Source organism: Acanthopagrus latus, chromosome 20 (genome assembly GCF_904848185.1).
Source record: "Acanthopagrus latus isolate v.2019 chromosome 20, fAcaLat1.1, whole genome shotgun sequence".
In the NCBI taxonomy this organism is placed as follows: Eukaryota; Metazoa; Chordata; class Actinopteri; order Spariformes; family Sparidae; genus Acanthopagrus; species Acanthopagrus latus.
This window is the reverse complement of record NC_051058.1, coordinates 4657059-4680256: the sequence shown is the minus strand read 5'-3', so window position 1 is coordinate 4680256 and position 23198 is coordinate 4657059. Positions and strand designations below refer to the sequence as shown.

Genomic DNA, 23198 nt, shown 5'->3' with positions numbered 1-23198 from the left:
TTTTTGTGGTAATAAGTGGGCAACTGTTCCTTTAACCTCAATGCAGACAGTTTCCGTTTCATGGGCTCATGTTTTAACACTCACATCAGCAACACTTTGTAACCACTCCAGTAGATGTGGAAGAAATTGTAATTTTTCAGAGCTCACAGCATTGACAAATGACAGAACACACTGTCAGCAGTTTTCAGAGATTAATTCCACACCAAATAAAACCTAACTACATGGCTCTCAGTGAGAGAATCTGTTTTTTTTTATATGCCAGTGGATGTCACATCATAGAAAGTAAAACCAAAGCAACAAAATATACATGATTTGCTCTTGAACTAAGCCTCAGGGTGAAGTAAGGCATCTCCCATTGTGTTTACAATAGGAACATATTATTAGTATACATACTGTTAATGTCATTGCCTACTGAGTATGAAAGACTGTATAACACAAGTCAAGAAATCGGGTTAAACAATGTGAGAAAGTGTTCTCTTTCATCAAAAGAACAAATCCTTCCCTGTACCCCTCAGGTGTTCTGCAGTTAGCCATTGCCATATTCATTTATCATCTGAATTGACTGAATTGACCTTGTTGACTATTCACCCCAACGCTTTCTGATTACTGGGATGAAATGCACTGAGTAGCGATTCCCAGTCGGAGAGCACTGCCACAACAGCTCTGCTTCTCCCCTCCTCGAGATTACAGCACTGAGCTGCTGATGCAGTTGCATACAGTACGGCGGCCCCCTGAAACACTGGGTTTTCTGCACCCCGGCTCTTTTTTGTGTTCTCACGCTCTTTTTTTTTTGCCTGGCCTATCACCTTTCTCCATTTCTATCAAAGGACATCCATCAGCGAAATATGGCTCCACCTTCTCCTGTTACCCCGACAGCACTGTGTCAGCTCTTTGAGGCAGGGAGCAAGGACTGCTGCTGCTGGCGTTGGAGGGGAGCTGACAGACAGACACACTTGCTCCAGCACTGCACGCATTCGTCTCTATCAAAATCCACTTCTACCCGAGTGACTCCCTGAACAGGCAACATACAAAGCAGGTGGCCTTGTGAGTTCCCAATCAGGGTGTTTATATTACATATGTAGAGTGGATCGGAAAGCTCATCGTCACCCTCTCCACACAGGGATGATCATGACCCCATCCCGGTCAGTTTTTTTTTAAGAAGACAGAACAAAGCGACAGATTAACCCGAACAGCTCAGCTCCTTCTCTTTCTCCTCATCATCACATTCGTCTCTGCGGCCCATATGCTACTCTCCATCCTCTGCATCTACAACGACCCGCTGAGAGATGAGATCTGACATTTGACAGACAAATAGCACTGAGTGCTACTCTAACTGTGGAAGAGCATGGGGGTAATGTGTAAGAATAGTTGCCATGACTACATTGACATCATTTCTGGCAAACGGAAGTGAGGGTCTGCGCACATTCCGACTGCGCGAACACATTGATTGGAGATTGTGTGAAAAAAAAAAAAAAAAAGGTTGTAAAAGATGAAATTTGCGTTATATCTATTGACGATGACAGGGACAACTTGCACGCTGTAGCACTCTCAATTCAGTATTCATGGAAATGTGACACATTCCCGTTTCAATGGATGGCACTCAATCCAAAACCTTTTTTTTTTTTTTTTTCATCCACAAGCACTGGCTGTCCATTTCAAAGCATAATTGAATTTCCCAAAAAAGTCAATCTGGCTGAGAGGGCACGGCTTCTCCATGTAGTGCGCCATCTGAGGCAGGACGGCAACAAACACACAGAGCGGTCTGGTCTCCGTGGAATGTGCCTGTGTTATTAAGCTTAACGCCACTATGTTCTGTTCTGTCGGCTGATTCATGACACGGCACCCGGCATGCTCGACATAATCCTCCGACATGAAACCGAATAGAGGAGCAGAATAGTATTTAAGTGGGCGGAGCACAGCTGATCCCCTATTGTGTAACCTTCCGTCTCCTCCAGATGGCTTGATAGGAATCTTTCCAGGGGTCAAAACACTGTAACCCAGCTCAAATATGAAACCTGCTGGGTGCTACATGCTATGAATACGCTCATTATTCCGCATAAACGCCGCTTCATCCGCCTTCTGCAGATGTATGGTGAGCGACCTCAGGCCCAGACTCACTGAGCGTTGCCTGTGTTTGTCCGAGCATGCAGGTATGAGAGGGTCTGTGGGTGCTGCGGTGGCAAATATTACCACTGCTTATATTAATGACATTCCTGGCACTGGTGTGAAAAAAAAGAGCTCTTGCTGACCTCCTGCTGCCCGCCACAGCATTTGTAAACAACTCAAGAGGAAGCAACACCCGATCCACACGCACACCAGACTCCAAGAGGACGCTCATGTACCAAAGTACAGACGCACTTTCTCAACTTTTAAAGTGATTTCTCTGTGTAAACAGCTCATACGTGCTGCAGATAAATCCCTCTCTGCCTGCTGTCATCAGCACAGTTGAGTCATTCCTTTTTATATTCAAGGGAAGAAATAAGCACGTAGTTGTTTCTGTGTGCATGGAGCTATACAGTAAATTCCAGTGAACAGCTTCATCTTAGATTGCCATCACTACAGATCTGCTGTGAATAACAACTGAGCACCAGCTCTTCTTCCGTGGCTAAGACGGTATTTCAATAACAGAGCAGTAAAACTTCAGCTCCATGATGCATCACATTTATTCAGCTGGTAAGTGACATATATACACAGGGAGCTTCTTTATATTAAATAGCGGGATATGACTGCTGAAGGGAGCCTTGTGTTTGGAGAGAGGGTTGCAAGGAATAACAATGGTACAACATTCTGCCAAAGTTGCTCTAAATTGTGTGATAAATGTACATATATTACACTTTGAGATTCAAGCTATTTTATGAAATCGGCCACTTGTGGAGAAAAAAAGTGTTCTAACATAGACTAACGACTGGCTATTAGCACAACACAGAAACTTCACACAGCCCCTTTAACAAAAAGAATGAAATTAAACTCAATTTAAATTCAACAAAGACTAAAAACCTTTAACGAGACAATTATGCAACTTTTGAAAGATGAAATAATACATCCTTCCTCCTAACAACAGAAAGCTGACTTCTTTTCATGCCTAAATACATTCAGCGGTTCAGCTTCTACAGCCTAACTTAGACCTGATCAGTACTTTATGGTAGCTGATTATCAAGCGATATTAAGTTAATCACTGGTTTCATGCCTCTTTTCCACGTGGGACTGTTACATCATCTCATATGACTACAGTGGGTATCAACAAAAGTAAGTCTTTCCTTAAAGTGCGAAGGATTTAGGGGCAGAAATTGAGTATCATAGTCATAATAATGTTTTCCTTAGTGTATGAAATCCTGAGAACAGTTAACGTCAGCAACAGATCACATAACCATCAGACTGTATTTCACATTAAACATTTAAATCAAAGCAGTCATGTGCTCGATTGCTGATGGTATAAGGAAATGTGTGTGTCAGGCGGTGTGATCGCGACACAGACGACAGAGACAGTGTAGGCTATGCACCTGTGTGCAGGCTACAGACGTCTGTGTTCAAGGGTATAAGCAGAATCATTACTGGAAATACTCATGCCAGGCTGTTAACTGAAAGTAGAAAATACATCTTTGCCTGTATTTATACTTTCCTTGACATTAACCTCTGGTTAAAAAAACAAAAACAAAAACAAAAAAAAAAACAGAACAAATGATTTAACACATAATCCTTATGTTTTTGTTATTCCACCATGTTGCGCCACCATGCTTCTACAGTGGCCCAGAATGGACAAACAAGTTGCATACAGTGGATTTGTCAAATCCTTTTTGCTCAGAACAGCACATGCTGCAGCTGAATGCAATGCTGGAGAAGGTGAACCAGCTGCAAGCGAGAAAATTAAAAAGAAATGAGACAAAAGATACCAAAGTGCGCCGTAGAGCCGAGGGGAGGTGCAGACTTTCACAGATTATTCATTGCAGGTCCTGAGGTCTTCAGCAGGGGGTCTGTGTCGACCCATGATGATCCCCCCTGCAATAATGTGAGCAAGTTAACCTAAATCAATAAACACTGTGCAGCACCTTTCCATACTGGCAGACTAGTCAGCTAGCTCAAAGAAACCACCAAAGAAACCGGAGAGGGTGAGGCAGTGTAATATTGCACCTTTAAAAGGACAAAGGGTCCTACATGTTTTGTTTATAATCTATAATATACATACAGATGTATTCTGCTGCACTTGGTTGGAGGTCATAAAATGTAGATTAAAAAGAAATAAAGATGAACCTGTCTTCATAGGGGCACCACAGGGTTTAATGAAGAACTGCAGAAAAGCTAGGAGCCTGTCGTTTGTTACAGAAATGTATTTATTTTGGCTTGGATTTGGAATTATACTTGCTCACCTTCGAGGGAAAGACACAGCCAGATAAGGAAGTACTATATGAGTTGTCTTGCCCTGAAATTGAAAAGGGTAAGAAAGACATCTCTGCTTTATCCTGCACCTGAAAATTCAAGTCCAGAATCAAATAAATCTATCCAAGCTCTCCTGGTGCTAGTCAAATAACCAAAAGAAATGAATGCTGCCTGTGACAACTTTCAATATGCAGCTTGTTCACATGTGCAATACTTTTACCAGCTCTGTCAATCCTGTGTGCCAGAAGACAATTTCTTTCCATACGAGAAGCTGCTTTTAAAATTATTTTCTTGGTAGTAAGTAAGCAAAAAGTGGCACAAATTCATAATATCTCCTGTCACATTTAACCCCCTTGGTACTGCAGACGTGATGTTACACAGATTGAAATCCACCGACCACATCTGGAAATTGAAGAGAGCTTATGTGCAGCTGCAAAGCCAGAGAGAAGAGGAAATGGTCTCACAGCTCTGTGAAGAAGAGGGGGTGAGCAATGTCTATGTGAACTGCCTTCACTAAAAAATTTGCATGAGTCATGCTTAAACATCTCACTTAATTAGCTGTGTTTACCTCCAGGTCCCAGGCTCACACAGACTCACAACAACAGGGGAAAAGTTCCACCATTCGCCAGATCCATACTCTGGTAGAGAACAGCAAATGGGCGCCGCCTACCCCGAGCCAAAACTAACACGTACTTACCGAGTAGACATCGTGGGAGTATGAGGATAAGGATTCTGGACCTTCTCATGGCATTTCTTACAGTGGCCTTGGCTTTTCTCCAAGGCCCCCACGGTGTGCTAAGTTTGTGTTCAGGTCATCCATCACACAAGGTCCTCGATGGTGGGGGGACTCTCACCCCTGCTGACACACAGAGGTAATGTGATGAATACAAAACGCACTTAAAGAGACAAGAATGACTTTTAAGGACTGATGAAACACACATTGTCTTAAAGCACATGTTCTCATCGGGGATATAGTAGGCCGTCCACAGACACGCTGATGTTTTCCATAATGAATAATGTAGTTTAAAACACGTGTTTGTTTTCGCTCAGCAAATAAAGAGGAGAGTAATGTGTCTTTTTTTAATTTCTGCTATCATAATCAGTAAATCACTCAAGAAAGCTTGTAAGGAGCAGGCAGCTCTCTCATACATCAGCTTTCAAATTTAACATCACCAGACAAGATCTACACCATGTGAGGGTTGTTTTTTTTTTTTTGTCTTTTCTCCTCCTCCCCTCTCCCAGATGTATAATTCATGTGGCATTGTATGTATTGTGCAAACATGCAGTGTGAGCGCCCATGTTAGGTAAGAACATGCTGTGGCGTCAAACACCTTAGGCCTGACGAGGGGGAGCTTAAGCCCTGCATTGCACAGCTGCTGAAAACAAGAGGCCAGCACGCAGGCACTGCAGAGCAGCCAGGATCCATTGTGTAACCATTCATTTTCACCGTCCACAGACCTCATAATAATGAGAATTTTATCGCAGGTACACGGTGGGAAACTGTAATGTCAATATTTACACAGATGGCAATCAGAAGATTCCAGCTGTTTTGTTTAAAAGTGGCAGAAATTGTGCTGTATCATAGAACGCCACTCTCATTAGGATAAGACACACAGCTACAGCTGGCTCAAGGAACATTAACATGTCATTGGTGAGGAGCAGGGAACACAACCAGTGACAGGTGTGTCCCTCCGCCAGTGACTATCCAGCCCGGTTTAACCCTGTGGTGAGGGAGTAGAGCCAAATGTGGTTTCATTCAAGTGTTGACTCTGGCTGGCAGCAATAATTATACAGACTATTGAGCATTATCATCATGATGGACTCTTTGTTCAGCTGTAGGTTTCATGCATGATGGAGCACAACCTCTAATCACAGAGGACCTTTCAGAAGGCATCACTTAATACACATTTACAGACATGCATGTCTTTTACCCTTAGAGCATTTTGGTGCTATAATATTTTCTATATTATTTCAGGAATCATATTTTGCCACAAACATGGCTTTTAAAGTTATTTTAGTGAAAACTTCTTCGAATAAAATAGGCCATAGCACATGAGAGGCAAAGCACCACCATAAATAGAACCCTGCGGTTGATTGAGCACAAAATAACCCAATCATAGCGGTAGTTTGGGTGGTGTTTGATGACGAGTCGGCGCACAGCCAATAGAAACACGTTCCTGGGTGTTGACCTCTGCGAGCCGCATCACCACCTCCCCCATGTCCGTGGCGGAGGACTACTATATAAACCAATCAGCCCAAGTCTTAAAGGGCAGAGTTGTAGAAACTCCCAGGCTGTGGGGAGTTAGCGTGGCTGCAGGCAGATCGGAATTTAACTGTACCCCACAGAAACAAAATCGCCTGGAACCATATCAAGACGACAACATTTTTTAAAAAATTCTCCAAAAATCTTCTCCATTAGAGAGCAATATTAGAGGCTGTGCAAGAACAACATTTGCTGGAGCGGACTGTGATTGGTGCGAGAAGGACCTGCTGTGAATTCCCATGTAAGTAAATGTTCATTTGACGATGGCATGACATTCATTTAGTCGGAAACGAAGATAGCTGTGCATTATTTTGTTTATCTCTGTTGATTCGGACACTGAGACTCAGTAGTGTTATCGACACAATTAGCCTTATAACGTTAGTGATATTCCGGCAGTAGCCACCTTGCTACTGAAGATGCTACGTAGCTTGGTATCGATCAAAACACCGTCAGTCCAAATTAAAGCCAATCTTCCTCTCGTGTCGCCGTTTACAGTCACGGTTACTATCTGCTGACCGTGCCTGTGTGTCTTTTGCTCGGTACACACAATGTCACTGCGAGGAAACTCTGATAACCAGCTGTCGTCGAGCTAAACATTAACCGTATCTGATGTTTAGCTAGGAAGCTAGTTGGCTACCTTTTCTGTTCACACCCTTCATTAAGTTGCTATTGCTAGTGGCTCGGCTACATGAATACTGGACTTGGAGGAAAAACATGTAGTCTGGGATTTTATTTATTTTATCTGTTGTTACTGTCATCCTGTGGAAAAGCGAGTGTGTCTTTCCCTGTTGTGGAAATGCTGTTTTTTTTTTGTTTTTTTTTTTTTTTTTATGGCCGTGGTTGGATTTTCAATGCTGGATTATGTAACAGCAATTGTCGTCGCACAGCTTCTACGTGTTCCCACTGTAGCTCAGGCGGTGCAGAGAGAACAGCAGAGAAGACTGTCTGAGGGTTTTTTTTTTTTTTTTTTAAATGTGTATATAAAATAGAAATACATTCTCCCACTTGGTCGTGCGAGGCAGGAGTTTAGCCTGAACATGTCCGTGTGCCAAAATGAGGCAATTGAGAATCCTTGTGACTATTGACACCTGCTATCACCGCCCTACGCAGAGGTCAACAGTGCTGGCGTATTTCTGTCACAGTAGACCGCTGGGGAACACACACTGCTGACACTGTCTCTGAGTCACTGGCCTCTGTTTATTTATAGCTGTTGATATTGTACAGCTGAGATACAGCCCTGCCGTGCAGAGTCGGGAGGGCGGGGGACTTGATGGTGAATACATGAGACGTCATTGATTATAATGGCGTCTAATATGATGCATGCCTTAGTTATTTGAACTACAAATGTCTTCTCAATACTGAATGCTTTTCTCTCTCTCTTTTTTAATTTCAGGATCCGGAACCCAACTCTGTTGCAGGAAGGATATTCATTTTTGCAACGGGTTTTGACAGTTTTGACATCGCGCCGATCACCACTGCCTTGGAGGTTGTTGCGACACTCAGAAAAAGCAACCTGGTGACGGAAAAGGAATCGCCCTCGCCACTGAAGCAGCTATGCAGCTTGAAATTCAAGTAGCTCTCAACTTTATTATTTCCTATTTATACAACAAACTCCCTCGACGACGTGTGAATATCTTTGGCGAAGAGCTTGAGAGGCAGCTGAAGAAAAAGTATGAAGGCCACTGGTATCTGGATAAGCCATATAAAGGTTCAGGGTTCAGGTGCATTCATGTAGGGGAGAAGGTGGACCCTGTGGTGGAGCAGGCAGCCAAAGAGAGCGGGTTAGACATCGAAGACGTCCGGAATAATCTCCCTCAGGACCTTAGTGTGTGGATCGATCCGTTTGAGGTTTCCTACCAGATCGGCGAGAAGGGACCGGTCAAGGTGCTATATGTGGATGATAACAATGAGAATGGGTCAGAGTTGGACAAGGAAATCAAGAACAGCTTTAATCCCGAGGCCCAGGTCTTCATGCCAATCAGCGACCCTGTTGGGGCTTCCTCAGAGTCCAGCTCCCCTTCCCCTCCTTTCGGGCAGTCTGCTGCTGTGAGTCCCTCCTTCATGCCACGCTCCACCCAGCCCTTAACCTTCACCACTGCCACCTTTGCTGCCACCAAATTCGGCTCCACTAAGATGAAGAGCAGTGGCCGTGGCAACAATGCCAACAGTGGCAGTAGCAGCAAGGTGGCCCGCACCTCCCCTACTAATAACCTGGGTCTGAATGTCAACACCCTGCTGAAGCAGAAAGCCATCTCCACCTCCATGCACTCACTGTACGGGCTGAGCCTGGGGCAGCAGCAGCAGCAGCAGCAGAAGGCCTCTGCTCTGTCGCCTAACGCCAAGGAGTTTGTGTTCCCAAGCCTGCAGGGCCAGGCCAGCCCTGGAGCTGTGTTCCCCGGGGAGGGCTCCCTGGGGCTCGGCCCTCTGCAGTACAACAATGCCTTTGAAATGTTTGCGGCCTACGGAAGCCTCAACGACAAGTCCCTAATGGACGGCCTCAACTTCAGTCTGAGCAACATGCAGTATTCTAACCAGCAATTCCAGCCAGTGATGGCTAACTAAACTCATCATCGATACGTTATTTATGAATGATGGTGGTTCAAAGAGAAGGAAAAACAAAACGCACACTTAGATTCTGGACTGTCAAGGATATAGTGTCTAGTCAGTCAAGCGCATGTGCCCAAGGGTGTTTTTACTGTGCCCCCTTGAGTTTGTTTCTACTAAAAGCTTGTTGTACAAACACATCCAAGCTTGGTTACTTCAACATGCATCATTGTTTTTCTTTTTTCTTTTTGCCAACCAAGCACAACATTTTTTACCATGTTGAGAAAATTCTCCAAAAACTTAAAAAAAAAGGAAAAAAAAGAAAATACAAACTTCAAGCTTTGGCCTCTTGCAGTATTTTACAGGTGATAAGACAAGGCTGATTTTTATGAATTGGCACTACTAAGTGGGGTTACTTGGTCTTTTTCTAATTGTATAATTTAATTTAGTACAGAGTTTGTAAGATATCAGAGTATATATTGTTTCTATGACATGGTGTTGCATTTATATCTTTTTACTACTCCAGTGATCTGTGATGGCTGCTGCAGCTTTTCCTTTTTTTTTTTTCTCTTCTTTTTTTTTTTTTTTTTTTTTTTTTTTTTTAAAGATAATTGTTAAAGGAAAAAAATACATTAGTCTAAAGATTGTGTACAGAGTATTCCTAAGTGGTGGAACTCAAGTGTAGGAATATTTGCTTTTTCTGAAAGATGAATTGTATTTTCTGTTAAGAGGTAAAGATTTTGCTATACTATGGACAAATTGTAATCGTATGAATATTAATTTTGTACCCACATTGTGCAATACTTGATAAAAAATACGGTATAACAAAGTATTTTGAGTCAGTGTCTTACATGTCAAGAGGGACTGAAATAGTTTATATATTAAGTTTGTATTAAATGCTTAAAAATTATATGCTTGTCTTTATTTTTTTTAATTTCATATTTGCACCCTGGTCTTTTTAATAAAATAAACTACAGTTGAACATGATCTGTGGAAAGCGCACTTATTGCTTGTTTTTTTAATGTTTAACTAGCACCAGACTTTGCCATTGGGCAATCCTCTGCATGAGCAGATAGTATTGATAGTCACATGATAGGCGCTGCCAGTGTGTCATAAGCGCAACTTCAGGTTAAAAATGGAGACTGAAACCTGTCTGTGGCAACATGAAGCCTGAAGCTTATGTACTGTAAACTTTGGATCTGTCCTGGGCTTGACGGCAGAGGTGAATGTCTCAGTAATCAGGGGAAGTAGTCACGTGTCTCTAGCTGTGCGGTGGAGTGCTTTTTATGATCTTTTGCAGGAAGAACTATTGCATTTCATTTAAATCTCACCTCATCCTCAAACCTCACCCAACCTGCATAACTTTAAGGTGTTGTCACAGTATACATGTTTACAGGCATGGTAACATTGTAACGTCTCTCTAGGAGAGTGCAGTAATCGCACTGGTTTGCTGTATCATGGGCTTGGATGTCATGTGAATGAAAGAACAAGCCAAATATTCATCAAGGTTTAGGTTTCCAGCAGCTAAGACATAATCACATTTGTATCTCTGTGTGACTCGAAGGTCTGAGGAGGAAACTAGCATGTGTGCTTTTATGTGTTAAAGAATTCCTCCTCCCTTCCTTGTCAAAGACTAACAGCATGACAGGTGAAAAACTGATTACTGTCATGTACATTCTATAATGTTGTTTTGGTATATATGACAGGAAACATTAAGTAGAGTAAGAATTACTCAGAAGCTTAGCAAAGATAATAGATTATTAATAGGTTGTTAATACTGATGCATTAATTGCATAAAAATGTGACTTTCTTTCTTTCTTTCTTTCTTTCTTTCTTTCTTTCTTTCTTTATATTCCAACTTTAGCTTTCTTTAAGTTCAATTTAAAATGATCATTTTCTGTCACATCGCTGTGCTCATGCTCTGGTAAAAAAAAAAATGCACTTGGTCTGAGTTAGGAAAACATCATGTTGACCACCGTGACTATGTGTTACTTGTTTTGTAAAGGCCAATAATGGTTAAGGACTAATAGTTGAATCATTTTAAAATGCATTTTAATGTATGAAGTTATACATTATTTGAAAAGCAACCAGTGATGGCTGTCGGAGTGAAAAGGACAATAATTCTGTACAAATGTCTCAATACTGAATTCACGTGCTGTTCTTCGGTGGATATTGTTGGTTACTTAGCATTGCTAATATATCTGTAACATGTATGTACAGACAGTCATGGCTGCCTATAATGCTTTTGTCGTGTGCGCTGCAGCCTGTAAATTAGCCGAGCAAATCAATTCTGCCGGTACTTTGGGGAGTAGCTCGTGCAGGATTAGGAGGAAAAGCAATTTTTCTGTGTTGGGATTTCACCCTCATTCTGCCAAGGACCGCAACCACATCACAGTCACATGTAAAACATTCCCGGTTGATGCTGTGAGTAATGTCAGTACCTTTGTGTATAGGAACACAATACTTTGCTCATGTAACTGGTTTCTTGTCAGCTAACACACCCTTTGTGGTTGATTGTCAGTGAGTATCAGTGTACTTGCGTGGTCAGTAAATATGCTAAGGTGCATATCCAGTTTGTCGCTATTTCTGGAACTTTTAACTATCCAAACGAGTCACCAACCACCATTCCCCATTGTGTACGCTGCTGTAATTAACTGGGTTGGCCTGTACCAGAGAATCTATTTCGGTCCTCAGCCTGAATTATCACTTTTCTTTAAGCCTTGAGGTCAGAGTGAAAAACGATTATGGTAAATACCAAAAGGGACCCAAACACTGGACACGAGGGGAACAAGTGGGTGGCCCCATCAGCCCCTGATACCCCATCGGTGGCTCAGGGACTGGAGAGGGGCCGAACTGACTCAAGTGAAGGCTCAGGACCAGGACGTGTGTGACTGACCCAGGGACAGATGAGCCGTCAGCCAACCCAGAAACAGCTGAGGCATCTGCCAGGGAGCCCTGCCGCCAAAACTCAAGAGGAGTCAGCTGGTGCGCCGACGAGGACCCGGGCAGCAGTGATGACAAGGAGCTGGGCACAGTGACGATGAGGAGCTTGGTAGGAGGGTAGCAGGCTTTTGGTTAGTTGACAGGAGGCTGGAAATTATTGTTAGGTTATGAACCATAAATAGATAGTCCATGGTTGGTTGGGTTGTACCGGTACAGTTAACACAGAAAGGAACCCAAATGCGAGACACAAGGGGTCTGGCAGGTAAACGGACCAAGTTCAAACACAAAATCCAAAAATCAAGTCAAGTGTGAAAGGAAGGCAACAAAAGGCTGGCAACAAAAGAAAGCACAAACAGAGGAAGCAGGTAGAGTGAGCAGGAAAAAAGACGGGAGAAAGGGATGGAAGCGAGAAGCAAAACAGGACGCACGAGGAAATAACTCGACCAAAAACTCAAACCGTGACAGAATACAATATTCATAATACAGGCACAGACACACACATACACACACACACACACAGTTCCACATGCTCTCTGGGATAAACAAGCCCACAGATGGTCTAGTGTCACACCAACTGGGAGACTCCCAGGGTGTAGGGTGTTGCCTTCCTGTTCGTCCTTCATGTTTGTTTCAGAGTGTGCTCTCCCCCCCTGCTTCAGAGAGATACATTCCTTACATGAGCTTCACATATTACACACAAGTGCTTATCATACTCTATCTCCCATGTGCCCAGCGGTGTTGTGCACACAGCACACATGGCTTGTGTTTGTATATTAAAGGTGTTGCTCAGCAGCTAGTGCCAGTGGCTAGATAGCGTAGCCAAGCATAAAGATGGCAAATATGGGAGAGGAACCATAATTGTCCGTAATATGGTGCATAATGCTTTCTCCCCAGTTGTTTACATTCTGTTGGTCTTTTTGGAACAAATGAAAATGAACAGCACTGAGGTCAGGTAACGTCAATTATTTTGCGTTAAAACAATGAGTGAACCAAGTTGAAGTGCTACGGATAGAATAATTATGTCACTACACTGGCAAACGCTTGTCACTTGCTCGAACCGACACACATTTAAAGTCTTGATTTGAGGGTCCAAACGGCGGAAGCGCTTGTGTTTACAAGGCAAAGGGCAAGACAGTGAGTCATCCCAAAGTGTAGATGAAACATTTCAGCTGTATTTTATCACAGTACTACTTTGTATGACAAGTTTTCCAACAAGGACAGATGGGTCCACGTGTTTCAGCTTGCTGCCAGAGAACAGAGAGAGGAGCTGTTTTGGATTCTAGTTGTTACCAGATACGGATTTTAGATCAGTAGGCCAGAGGAAGATTATGTACTCTGGTCTAAAACTGGGGAGAAAATGACACCTTTTCCATCCTGTCACAGTTTGTCGATAGGTGCTGGTAGGTGTTGACCTTGATCAGCACACACAGTTCTATATTAAGCCCGTGATCAGAGCTGTTGCCATGAATGTTAGGAAGTGAGGTTAGCACCTGTTCCTGGTTATTGAACTTGGCACGTACAGGACGACGGGGACATTTTCAGAGGCTCGTGAGTCAAAGGTACCGCCACGCGAGCGGGGAAGCACATCTGCAATTCAAGGACGCTCGACATTTCACTTGATTAGAAGAAGTAAAAGACCAAAGAGGGAGGAAGATAAAGAGTATCATCCAGGCTTTGTTATTCACTGATAAACCCGAAGCTGAGACTTTAATAAATACAGGCTGCACTGTGTGTTTGGCCAGGAAAGAACCACAGTCGGTCGCTGCTTTCAAGTGCTGCCAAGTCATTTTAGTGGGGATCATCCATTCGACCCTATTCTTACTCCAAGCCAGACAATCATTCAACTTAAAAGCACCACGTCTCAGCAATATGGAGTCATAATCCATATTTCATTGTGGCTCTATAAGCCCCACAGCGATGGAAAGAGCTGAATGTATTGTCGCTGTTGCACTTTCCCTCTCCTCCCCTGCCTCTGAGTCTCTGTTTGTTTTGGTTTGAAGGCGCAGTTGAAGGTTACAGCGCTGAAAGGGTGTTGCACACTTCAATAGGTTTAAAAATAGACCTTGCAGGGTTTCTGCGTCATTGTAGGAGAATCCTCGCCTCACATACTACCCCTCCTCCCTCCTCCTCCTCCTCCCACCAGCCAGCCATGCCTGACTTCACTGCAGGGACTACTTGTATGCTAATACGGCGTGGAACACTTCTTCCCTGTCGCACCTGCATCATAATCTTCTGACGTAACTGCTGGAAAGGAATGAAAACCCTTTTGAGGAACCTGGGTGGGTACACCACTTGAGTTATGTAGCACACACTGCCCACTCAAGTCAGAGGCATGACGAGAAGCTGGAAAATCTGGCTGGTCTGGAGGAAGAAAAGTGTGAAAGAAGGCAGAGACAAAGGAGGGAGATACACAGATGTTTTTTTTTTTTTTTTTTTTCCGACTACATAAATGGCAAACCATGTAGCCATGACAACACATTTCCTTCACCTTTTCATGCTGATAATGGCTTGCTGAAGCAGAAAGGAGCTGCTGAATTAGGCCCTGGTGATTCGCCAAAGGCAAACACATGTACTGGAAATGTCTTGCCTCAGAGGTATAAACTTGTTTATTGAGATGTGGGAGATAGAAAAAACACAGCAGGGTCTCTCAGGTATTGGTTCCTATACAGATAATCAGTGGGGGAAATAGCAACATCGTCATATTCCATTGATTTCTGTGCTGCAGTCAGATGTTTAAGCTTTGAGCTTCAGAGTTTGTTTTATCCCCATTGCTTGAGTTAATCTGAAACAAGGGATTCGACGTGCCTGTCAGATGGTATATCAAGTATTAATTCCTGTTTGGACAGGAAAAGTGAGGCACAGAGGGCACAAAATGTCCAGGGCTGAAATCATTCATTGATTAAGTCAGCATGACTACTGATTACCAGATTGGCCAGAGAGGGGAAAAAAAGTGCTCCACCCACAGAAATGCAAAATTCATTGAAACAGTCAAGGGGAAAATGATTTACAAAAGGTTAAAGGGTGCTTTGCAATCGAAGAGAAACTCTGTGAAACATTAAAGATGTAAACCATAACCAAGGGAATCTGGACTCATGTTAAAACCACTTTCTGTCTTTTCATGTTGAGTGTTGTTGGATATTCAGAGTACCACGCTCTCAGAGTGGCGTTCTAGGCAGTGCCAAGGCCCAGCACATTTCAAGAACAGTTGAACTGGGTGTTCTAGCTAAATCTGGCAACTGTGGACTGATAAACGAAACCTCCTTAAATGGAACAGGTAATTTTGCTTGTCATTGTACTTGTACGACTCCACAAAGTCAGATACAAGCAATGACTTCTACTTTGAACAGCCATGCTGTCATTTTGTCGAGTACCACATTTTACTAAATTCAATATCAATAATAAATTAATATCCCTGTTCTATCGCAGCAAACACAGAAATGTTGAATGACCACTGATCAAACAATCTTTCAGGAAACTCTGCTATGGTTTAAACATACTGTACTCAAAACTGAGGGTTGTGTTGATGTCCTGGACGTTGCCTGGCTGTCGAGTGGATGTCCTAGCAACGTCCTTGTTCAGCTATTAAGCTACACAGTTTGCATTAGGCAGATGAACACTACATGAAAATTGTCTAAGAAATAGTAAGTTGACAAAGCTGGTGGCACAAACCCTCCTGGTAAATGTTCCAGGTTGAAGGCACTGAAGTCATACTTCTCCACTGAGCAGAGATCAAAGACAGCTTGGATGAAGTGTTGCAAACACCCCAGGCTTGCAATGATATGATAGAATTTTAATTTATATGTAGACGCATATAAAAAGGTGTAAATGTGTTTTTACGTCATCCTTATGTGGAGTGCCTTACCATAAGTTGAGTGGATGTCACAGTGTGGACATCTGATCACGACCACATAAACTCTGAGGCAAATGTTGTATTAATAAAGCTTGATATCCGTCAACTTTTTTTCAGATGATCAGTATTTCCTGGTTTGTGAGAGACGGTCTGACTGGATGATTATTGGCTGTCAGCCTCACAACCACACTGCAATCACTGGCATCTGGAACTGGAACCATTTTTTGGCCAGCGACACATTTTTACAGTACAAATTTGAATTTGGAATTTCATTTAAGTTTCACAATGGTTAATTTCCTACGTTTCAAAAAAGTAAAACTCCATGAGATGTTTCCACATTACGCTCTCGGTAATGATTTCTCCAGAATCTAGAATCCATGAATGACCCTCTTTCAGTGGCAAAATTATGAAACCCTCTTCTAGTGTCACCACAGCTGTCACTACTATACAGTATGACAACGTTATGAACCTTTTTAACTCTGTTGCTGCTGCATGTGCTGCCTTATTGTCACAGATTAGATTATTTGCTTTGGCATTGTAATATCATCAGTGAAAGTATTTACAATGCAAATAGCAATGTCTGTAAAGTTCTTTGTATGATCTATTCCAGGGAAGACCACAAGTGTCCTGGAAATATCAATAGTAATCAATAATAATAAAGTTTTAATCTTATTGCACAATAAATATAGGCACTGATAAATTAGTTTACAAATTCATTTATTAAGTGTACAATAAAAATAGGCATTAAAACATTAGTTTACAGACTAAATTACAAAGCAGTTAATTACTTTATATTTCATCGGGCAATAAAAAGGGGAATTATTAATGGAATTTACAAATTGAATATTTATCCATCAGTAAACAGTTCAAATTTAAAAGGGATATACAAAACTAACAGACTTAACAGTCACTAAGTATATCATCTGAAAATGCATTAATGAATTTGTGGGAAAATAATGGATTCCTTTTCATAAATCTATTTGAAAATGCAGTTTGAAAAGACAAATAAATAGGATTCACAAACTGGATTGAGAATACAGCGTTTAATCAGGCACGTCAAAGGGAAATTTCCTTTATCAATCTGCATTTCTGTCTACCTGCTGCTTTTCCTTTTCCTCTTGGCGGTTTGATTTGCTAAGTCATTTAGCTTCTACCTTTAGCCTCTCCATTTAGGCTTTCCATGACACATTGGTCCTTGAGCTAGTAAAACAAGGTAAAACAATGCAAATTAGCCGCTGTAACAAGCTCTCTGACATGTAATCGTCATCTGCAGACCTATGACATGCCTGGATGAGCATTTGAAGCACAGCACACTAGAGACTTCTGCCAACAAAGCCTGCTGACATCCGGTTTAAAAAGTCTGAGAGACATATCTGGAGGAAAAAAAAAAAAGGACAGTCTGCATGCTTTGGCTAAGACACTGCTCCAATATCTCTCCCTTTCTATTCCAAACTCATCCAGACCCTATCATCCTCTTCAGAGCCTGGGAAGTTTCTCCTGTATTTGATGTTCCCTGTCTGTGTAATTTAATCTCAGTGATTCCCTGCAGCTCTCTCCAACCATAAACCTCTGCTCTAATAATAGGAAGCCCAGGCACAGTCTCCTCTCTAATCTCTGCCTGCGTGTGTGTGTGTGTGTGTGTGTGGACGCTTGTGCGGAACTGGTCTTGCCTCTGCACCATTGAGATAAGGCTGCATTTGTTTAGGCCACTCTGACACCAGGCGAAACTTTCACTCACAAATCGCCATAGTGATAGAGAATCCGTGAAAAAGGGGAGGGCGTCTGGAAGGGTTGCTGAGGACCAGACCCTTAAACCGCTAATATTTGCTGTGACTTCATATTGTGTCTCCTATCAGGAGTCCGACAGGGCACAAGTGCACAGTACCAGCGCCGCGCAAAGACGAGGGAGGAATTTGACTGTTTTGAGAGTTAAGAAACGGCTCTGTTGGCTTTCGCGGCTCTGTCATGTGTGTCTGGAACAGCTTACTTTTAACATTCTCCTGTGGCCTATTTGGGACAATCAAAACATGATCTCTAAATGAGGTTTATACTGTATTTACATAGCGCTGGAAGGATTTAAAAACACCAAGTACAGAAGGCTGAGGCAATGTTTCCTCCCTTTAATAGGCCCGAAGGCCTGAATTTGACGAATGCATCGTTACATTTGGATTATGGAAGGTTCGACTTCCTATTCTCCAAACTGACTATTCTCTAAACCTGTACTACAAACTTTTGATTTGTCCGCATGAAGAAATGGCGTGTATGCAGCGATATTTGATTTCTGAAGAGTTTGGGTGACGTCTTGTTGCCTCTCCAAAACGTAAACCACTAGCCCAGAAGTTAGAATTGCGCTGGTTCCCTCAACAGAATGCATTTTGGATTTTTCAGCTGGACTTTGGATCATTGCAGAAAAAATGAGCTCTGCGGCGAGAACATCGTCTGAGACATGACACGTCGAATACATATGCCAGATACCAGCTGCACCACTGCTAAATGTCCATCTGCCGAAATAGTGTCCACATACTGTATGTCCCTCTGCTGCGCCACTGCCACAACCATCCTACTGCATTCAAGTCTATTCAGTAGCTACAGTATATAAAACAAGATTTCCCTATATATGTGGGCAGTCAGTCACTCCTTGGAAAAAACCCTGTTTCCTTTTCCTCTGCCTGCACTGCTCTTGTGTCTCTTTATGATTTTAATTATGGACGGAATGAAGTTATTAGGATGACAGATGCGCTCAGAACAGATGTAAAGGCTTCTAAACATAATTGCTGGGTTTGCTCTTGGAATAGAGCAGGTGAGGTTGTCTGAGTGTTGATTGCAGAGACAGTAAATCATAAACAAGAAGACGTGCTCTTTGTCCATGTTTGTCCATGCTCCGTCACCCCACCGCCATGTTTAATTTATAACTCATATCGAAATAGATGTTGTGCCGTTGGCTCCTGCCTCGGTCATATTTCTCTCAGGGAAGACTGGCAGGAGGAATCAGCGGTGCACTTTAAGCAGCCTTCTCCCGCGGTTTAAATATTTCACTAGCCGAGAGAGTAAATGGCATCCTGATGCGCTACACGATATTCGTCGAAAGGTCAAGGTGGAATGGAAATATTCACATCTGTGCCATTTTTAAGACTCCTCAGGAGCAAGAGCTGCTGGGAAATCTGTCGGCCGGAGTAACATCAGCCTCAGATCATTGCTCTGCGGGTCGATACGGCTTTCATTCCACTACTCCACCTCCAAGCCTCTCTGCAGTATCGACCCATCTTGTGGCTTGAGGACGTACAAAAAAATCCTGCTATTTAAGCTTTGTCTTATGATTTCAAGTATCTAACACTGTTGTCACATTCAATGCGGCACATCGTCATGATGTTAATGCTAACTAGCAACCGTGCCTTTCAAATTTCAACAAAAGGAGTTTCAGTGTATCTTGGGAACACACAGAAAGTGAGATTCGAATGATGTTCTCTCCACCACCTCTCCGTCCCATTCTGGCCTGACAAAGATGTGAACTCTTTTGCTCTCCTCATGGAAGTTACAGTTACAGAAATCCATTTTTTTTTTGGATTCCTGAAAGACTATTGTTTGACACACACAAGGATGACACGCATCCAAGGTCAGTTCTTACTTTTCCTCCCACGTGGTTCAGATTTGAACCTTTCAGCATCCACACAATGTTTGACTGCTGCGGGAAACCACTAGAGACATTATAATACAGGACTGAGAGTGTATGGCAAACGTGCTCATGTGACGTGCAACAAGTGTAGCTCTGTGCTAATTCAAAAGGCTAATTACAGTTTATTAAAACTTGGATCTCATTTTCATAATGACTAGTTTGGACCGTTCAGTCAGGCCATTGTGCATGCAAAAGCGCTTACTGAGTTCTGGCATTGCAGTGACATCACTAAGGGAGTCACTTAATTTGAAGGAAAAAAATTAAAGGTTGCACACTGAGTGAGATTTCCACGTCTTTTTAGATTATAAACCGGGTCTGGGTATTATATGGTTATTGTGAAACTACCAAAATGATCGATCCACAGAAAAATAACCTGTGTTCAGAAACTGTGTCTTTAATTGAGCCGTCAGGACTTCCATAAATATGTCACAACTAGACAGTCACCGTCCTCAGCCGTGTTCCCAACAGGCAAGGCTGATGCAGGAAAAATGGTGGGTGGTGCCTGCTTAGGCCTGCGAGAGCTGACCAATCAGGAGGGGCTGGGTTTTTAAAACAGAGGGCGAATAGAGGTGCTACAGCACTGTTCAGTTTGTTTCAACCCTTTTTTTCATTTTAATGACTTACATTCAGGCACTACTGCTTTGTTGATTCTTACAGTATTCATTTATTTCTTTGCAATTTTTTAATCCAATTCAATATTTTCTGGCACTTTTCAGTTTTTTAAGTTTTTACAGATTTTATCGTGGTGGAGTTGGGTGGAGGAAGGGTGTGTTGGATGTTCATTGTGACAGATGTTTTATGTCCTGTTCGTTGTTGTAAGTTGTATGCTACTACTCAGGGTTTTAAGTATTTATCTATCCATCTCGCTATCTTTCTATCTATTGACAGTATCAGAAATAGTTTTTTGGGAGAACGGCCAAACCGACAAAAACAAGATCTGGGTTATTGCAAAAATGAATGAGCTTTTTGTCACTGATTGGTAAATAACACTTCATTCATGGAAGAGGATTCCAAACACACAGTCCCACTGCATCTCTTACCATCAGTCCCGTATTTATGCATATGCCTGACAGTCTGTGATGCAAGTGGATTTCGTCGAGCCTGATCAGTGTGGAGTCAGTGTTTATAAGCTTACAAGCCTAACACCCATGTCAGTTGTTTACTTCTGTAAAAAGGCCAGTTCCGGCTCTGAACGTATGCATGCAATCCAGCCCCAACAAGTGAGAGTGATACTTTGAAATTACATAACCACTTTAACTTAACTTTCATGCGGCAGCAGAATTTCAAAATAGCTCACATTAGACATGCAGCTGAGCTGTGCGCAGAGTAGAACTGTAAAATTTACTTTTTCAAAGCCTGTGTGTGTGTGTGTGTGTGTGTGTGCGCGCGCATGTGTGTGTCTGTTAGAGCCAAACAGTTTCTCTGCATTAAGATTCTCATTACAGGATCAGTTCTTTCATCCTTGGGTTCAAAGCGCCACCCTAGCCAACGGCAGTGGGCGAGCAGATACATACTACCATTTGATTGAGCGAGAGGAGGGGGAGGAGAACAGGAGATCAGAGGGGAATGGAGGGACACGGCGGAGTGGAAGGAGAGACGAGGGCGGAATATGAGGTGAGGAGAAGGAGGGAAGCCCTGTGGGGGCAGAGTTGAACGGAGGGCAGAGAAAAGGTGGAACATTGGATGGGGACTAGTTTTTGGATTATGTAACCAACGGGTTGAGATGAGCGCCCAAGTCTGCATTCATGCATATGCTCCCTTGCAATCTGCTGTGTCGCTGGCCAGTGGAGAACAGAGCCATGTACCACACACCGACAACACGGCGTTCACTTGGAGTGTTTGAGTCTGCTTTGTGCATTTGGACACCTCTCTCTCTCCCTCTCTCTCTCCCTCTCTCTCTCCCTCTCTCTCCCTCACCAGTGGGCTTTTCATCAGCAACTTGGTGAGATCACGTTGCATATCAAGTGTTTCCATCAGATTGGTGTTATTTCCTCTCCTCCTCCAGTGTACTGGCCTTTTCACAGGGCCAGAGATATATTCTCTTTTTAATAGCCTACAGTTCCTGCTATAGCAAATCAATAGAATTACATTCTGCTGGCGTGGCTATCAGTGGGAAAATGAGCAGCTCTGTGCACGGCTATTTACATCTGCCTGACGATGTAATGTGGATTTCTGCTGTACATCAACCCGAGACCTGAGGCGAGCATGTTGGGAAAGACGCACGGCTGATGACTGGGACTCGTCTGTGGGATGTGTGTCGATGTGCGTGTCTGTACCTCACCCTCCTCCTCATTGTCCGGCTCCTTTTGTGAACAGGGGATACAGATCTGAGAGGGGGCGGGGCCTGTGTCAGGAGGTGTCACCTTCCATCTTTCCATATACTGACCTTCTGAGGTTACACGATAAGCTTGGCTCAGCTCCACATTTTGTGTTGGAGTGTGCACACACGTGCATGTGTGTGTGTGTGCGTGTGTGTGTGTGTGTGTGTGTGTGTGTGTAATCCAACTTTGTGAGCCAGTGAATCATTTGCAGTGATGGGTATTAAGATGCCCTGAGGTACAGAGAGCAGCGAGAGAAGGTCAATTCTCCCATGATTCTGTCAACTGTAGGTTTTCAATCAAGACCCAAGGCCCATCCAGCTCTCAAACTTCTGTCCTTGCAGGCAAGATCAAAGGTGTGGATGGAAAAATAAAACTTGAAAGTTCCCTTTTTTGGATGGTGTTGTTGTATTACCATATAGTGCCTATGAAAAGTATTCACCCCACTTTGACGTTTTTCCCTTTTATTGCTTTTATAGATGTAACAAAGTAATGTCAATTAATTACAAATATATAATGTACAATAAGTGATCGCGTAAGTATTCTCAATCAGGCTTGCACATCTGGACACCACAGTTTTTGCTCCATTTCCCCTATATTTTGCTGCATTCATTTGACCCTCTCACCTTTACAATCCTGCTGCTGAGAAGCATCCGAACAGCATGATGTTGCCACCACTGTGCTTCGCAGCGGGGATGGTGGTGATGTGCAGTGTTTCGTGTCCGCTAAACATTGCGCCCGATGGCCAAAAAGCTCAATTCTGGTCTCCTCAGATCAAAGAACCTTCTTCCAGTTGACCTTGGAGTGTCACGCATGCCTTTGGGTGAGCTCTAGTTGAGACCTAATGAGCTCTCTTCAACATTCCTTCTTTCTGCCACTCTCCAATAAATCTTTGACCATCTCAGCTGCTGAAGCTTGTAATTCCTTCGGAGTAGTCACAGGTGTCTCGGTGGTCTCCCTCACCAGTCTCCTACTTGTCACTCAGTTTGTGAGGACAGCCTGCTCTAGGCAGACTTACACCAGGGCCATATTCCTTCCATTTCTTAATGACGGTTTTTAACTGAACTCTGGGGGGATGTTCAGTGACTTGGAAATGTTTCTGTGTCGATCCCCTGACAAATACTTTTTTAATAACCTTCAGACAGAGTTGCTTGGAGTGTTATTTTGTCACCATGGTGTAACTGTAGCCAGGAATACTGATTAACCAGCGACTGGACCTTCAGACACACGTGT

At 43.0% G+C, this 23198-nt stretch overlaps 1 protein-coding gene across 1 annotated transcript; it reads left to right on the top strand.

The window, feature by feature from the left end:
• Nucleotides 1–6643: 6643 nt before the first annotated feature.
• LOC119010213 (protein Tob1-like) lies at nt 6644–10168 on the top strand. The gene is made up of 2 exons (XM_037082187.1): nt 6644–6878; nt 8031–10168. Exon 2 carries the CDS (start codon nt 8192–8194, stop codon nt 9197–9199), a length of 1008 nt encoding a protein of 335 aa, XP_036938082.1. The 5' UTR covers nt 6644–6878; nt 8031–8191; the 3' UTR covers nt 9200–10168.
• The last annotated feature ends 13030 nt before the right edge of the window (nt 10169–23198 follow it).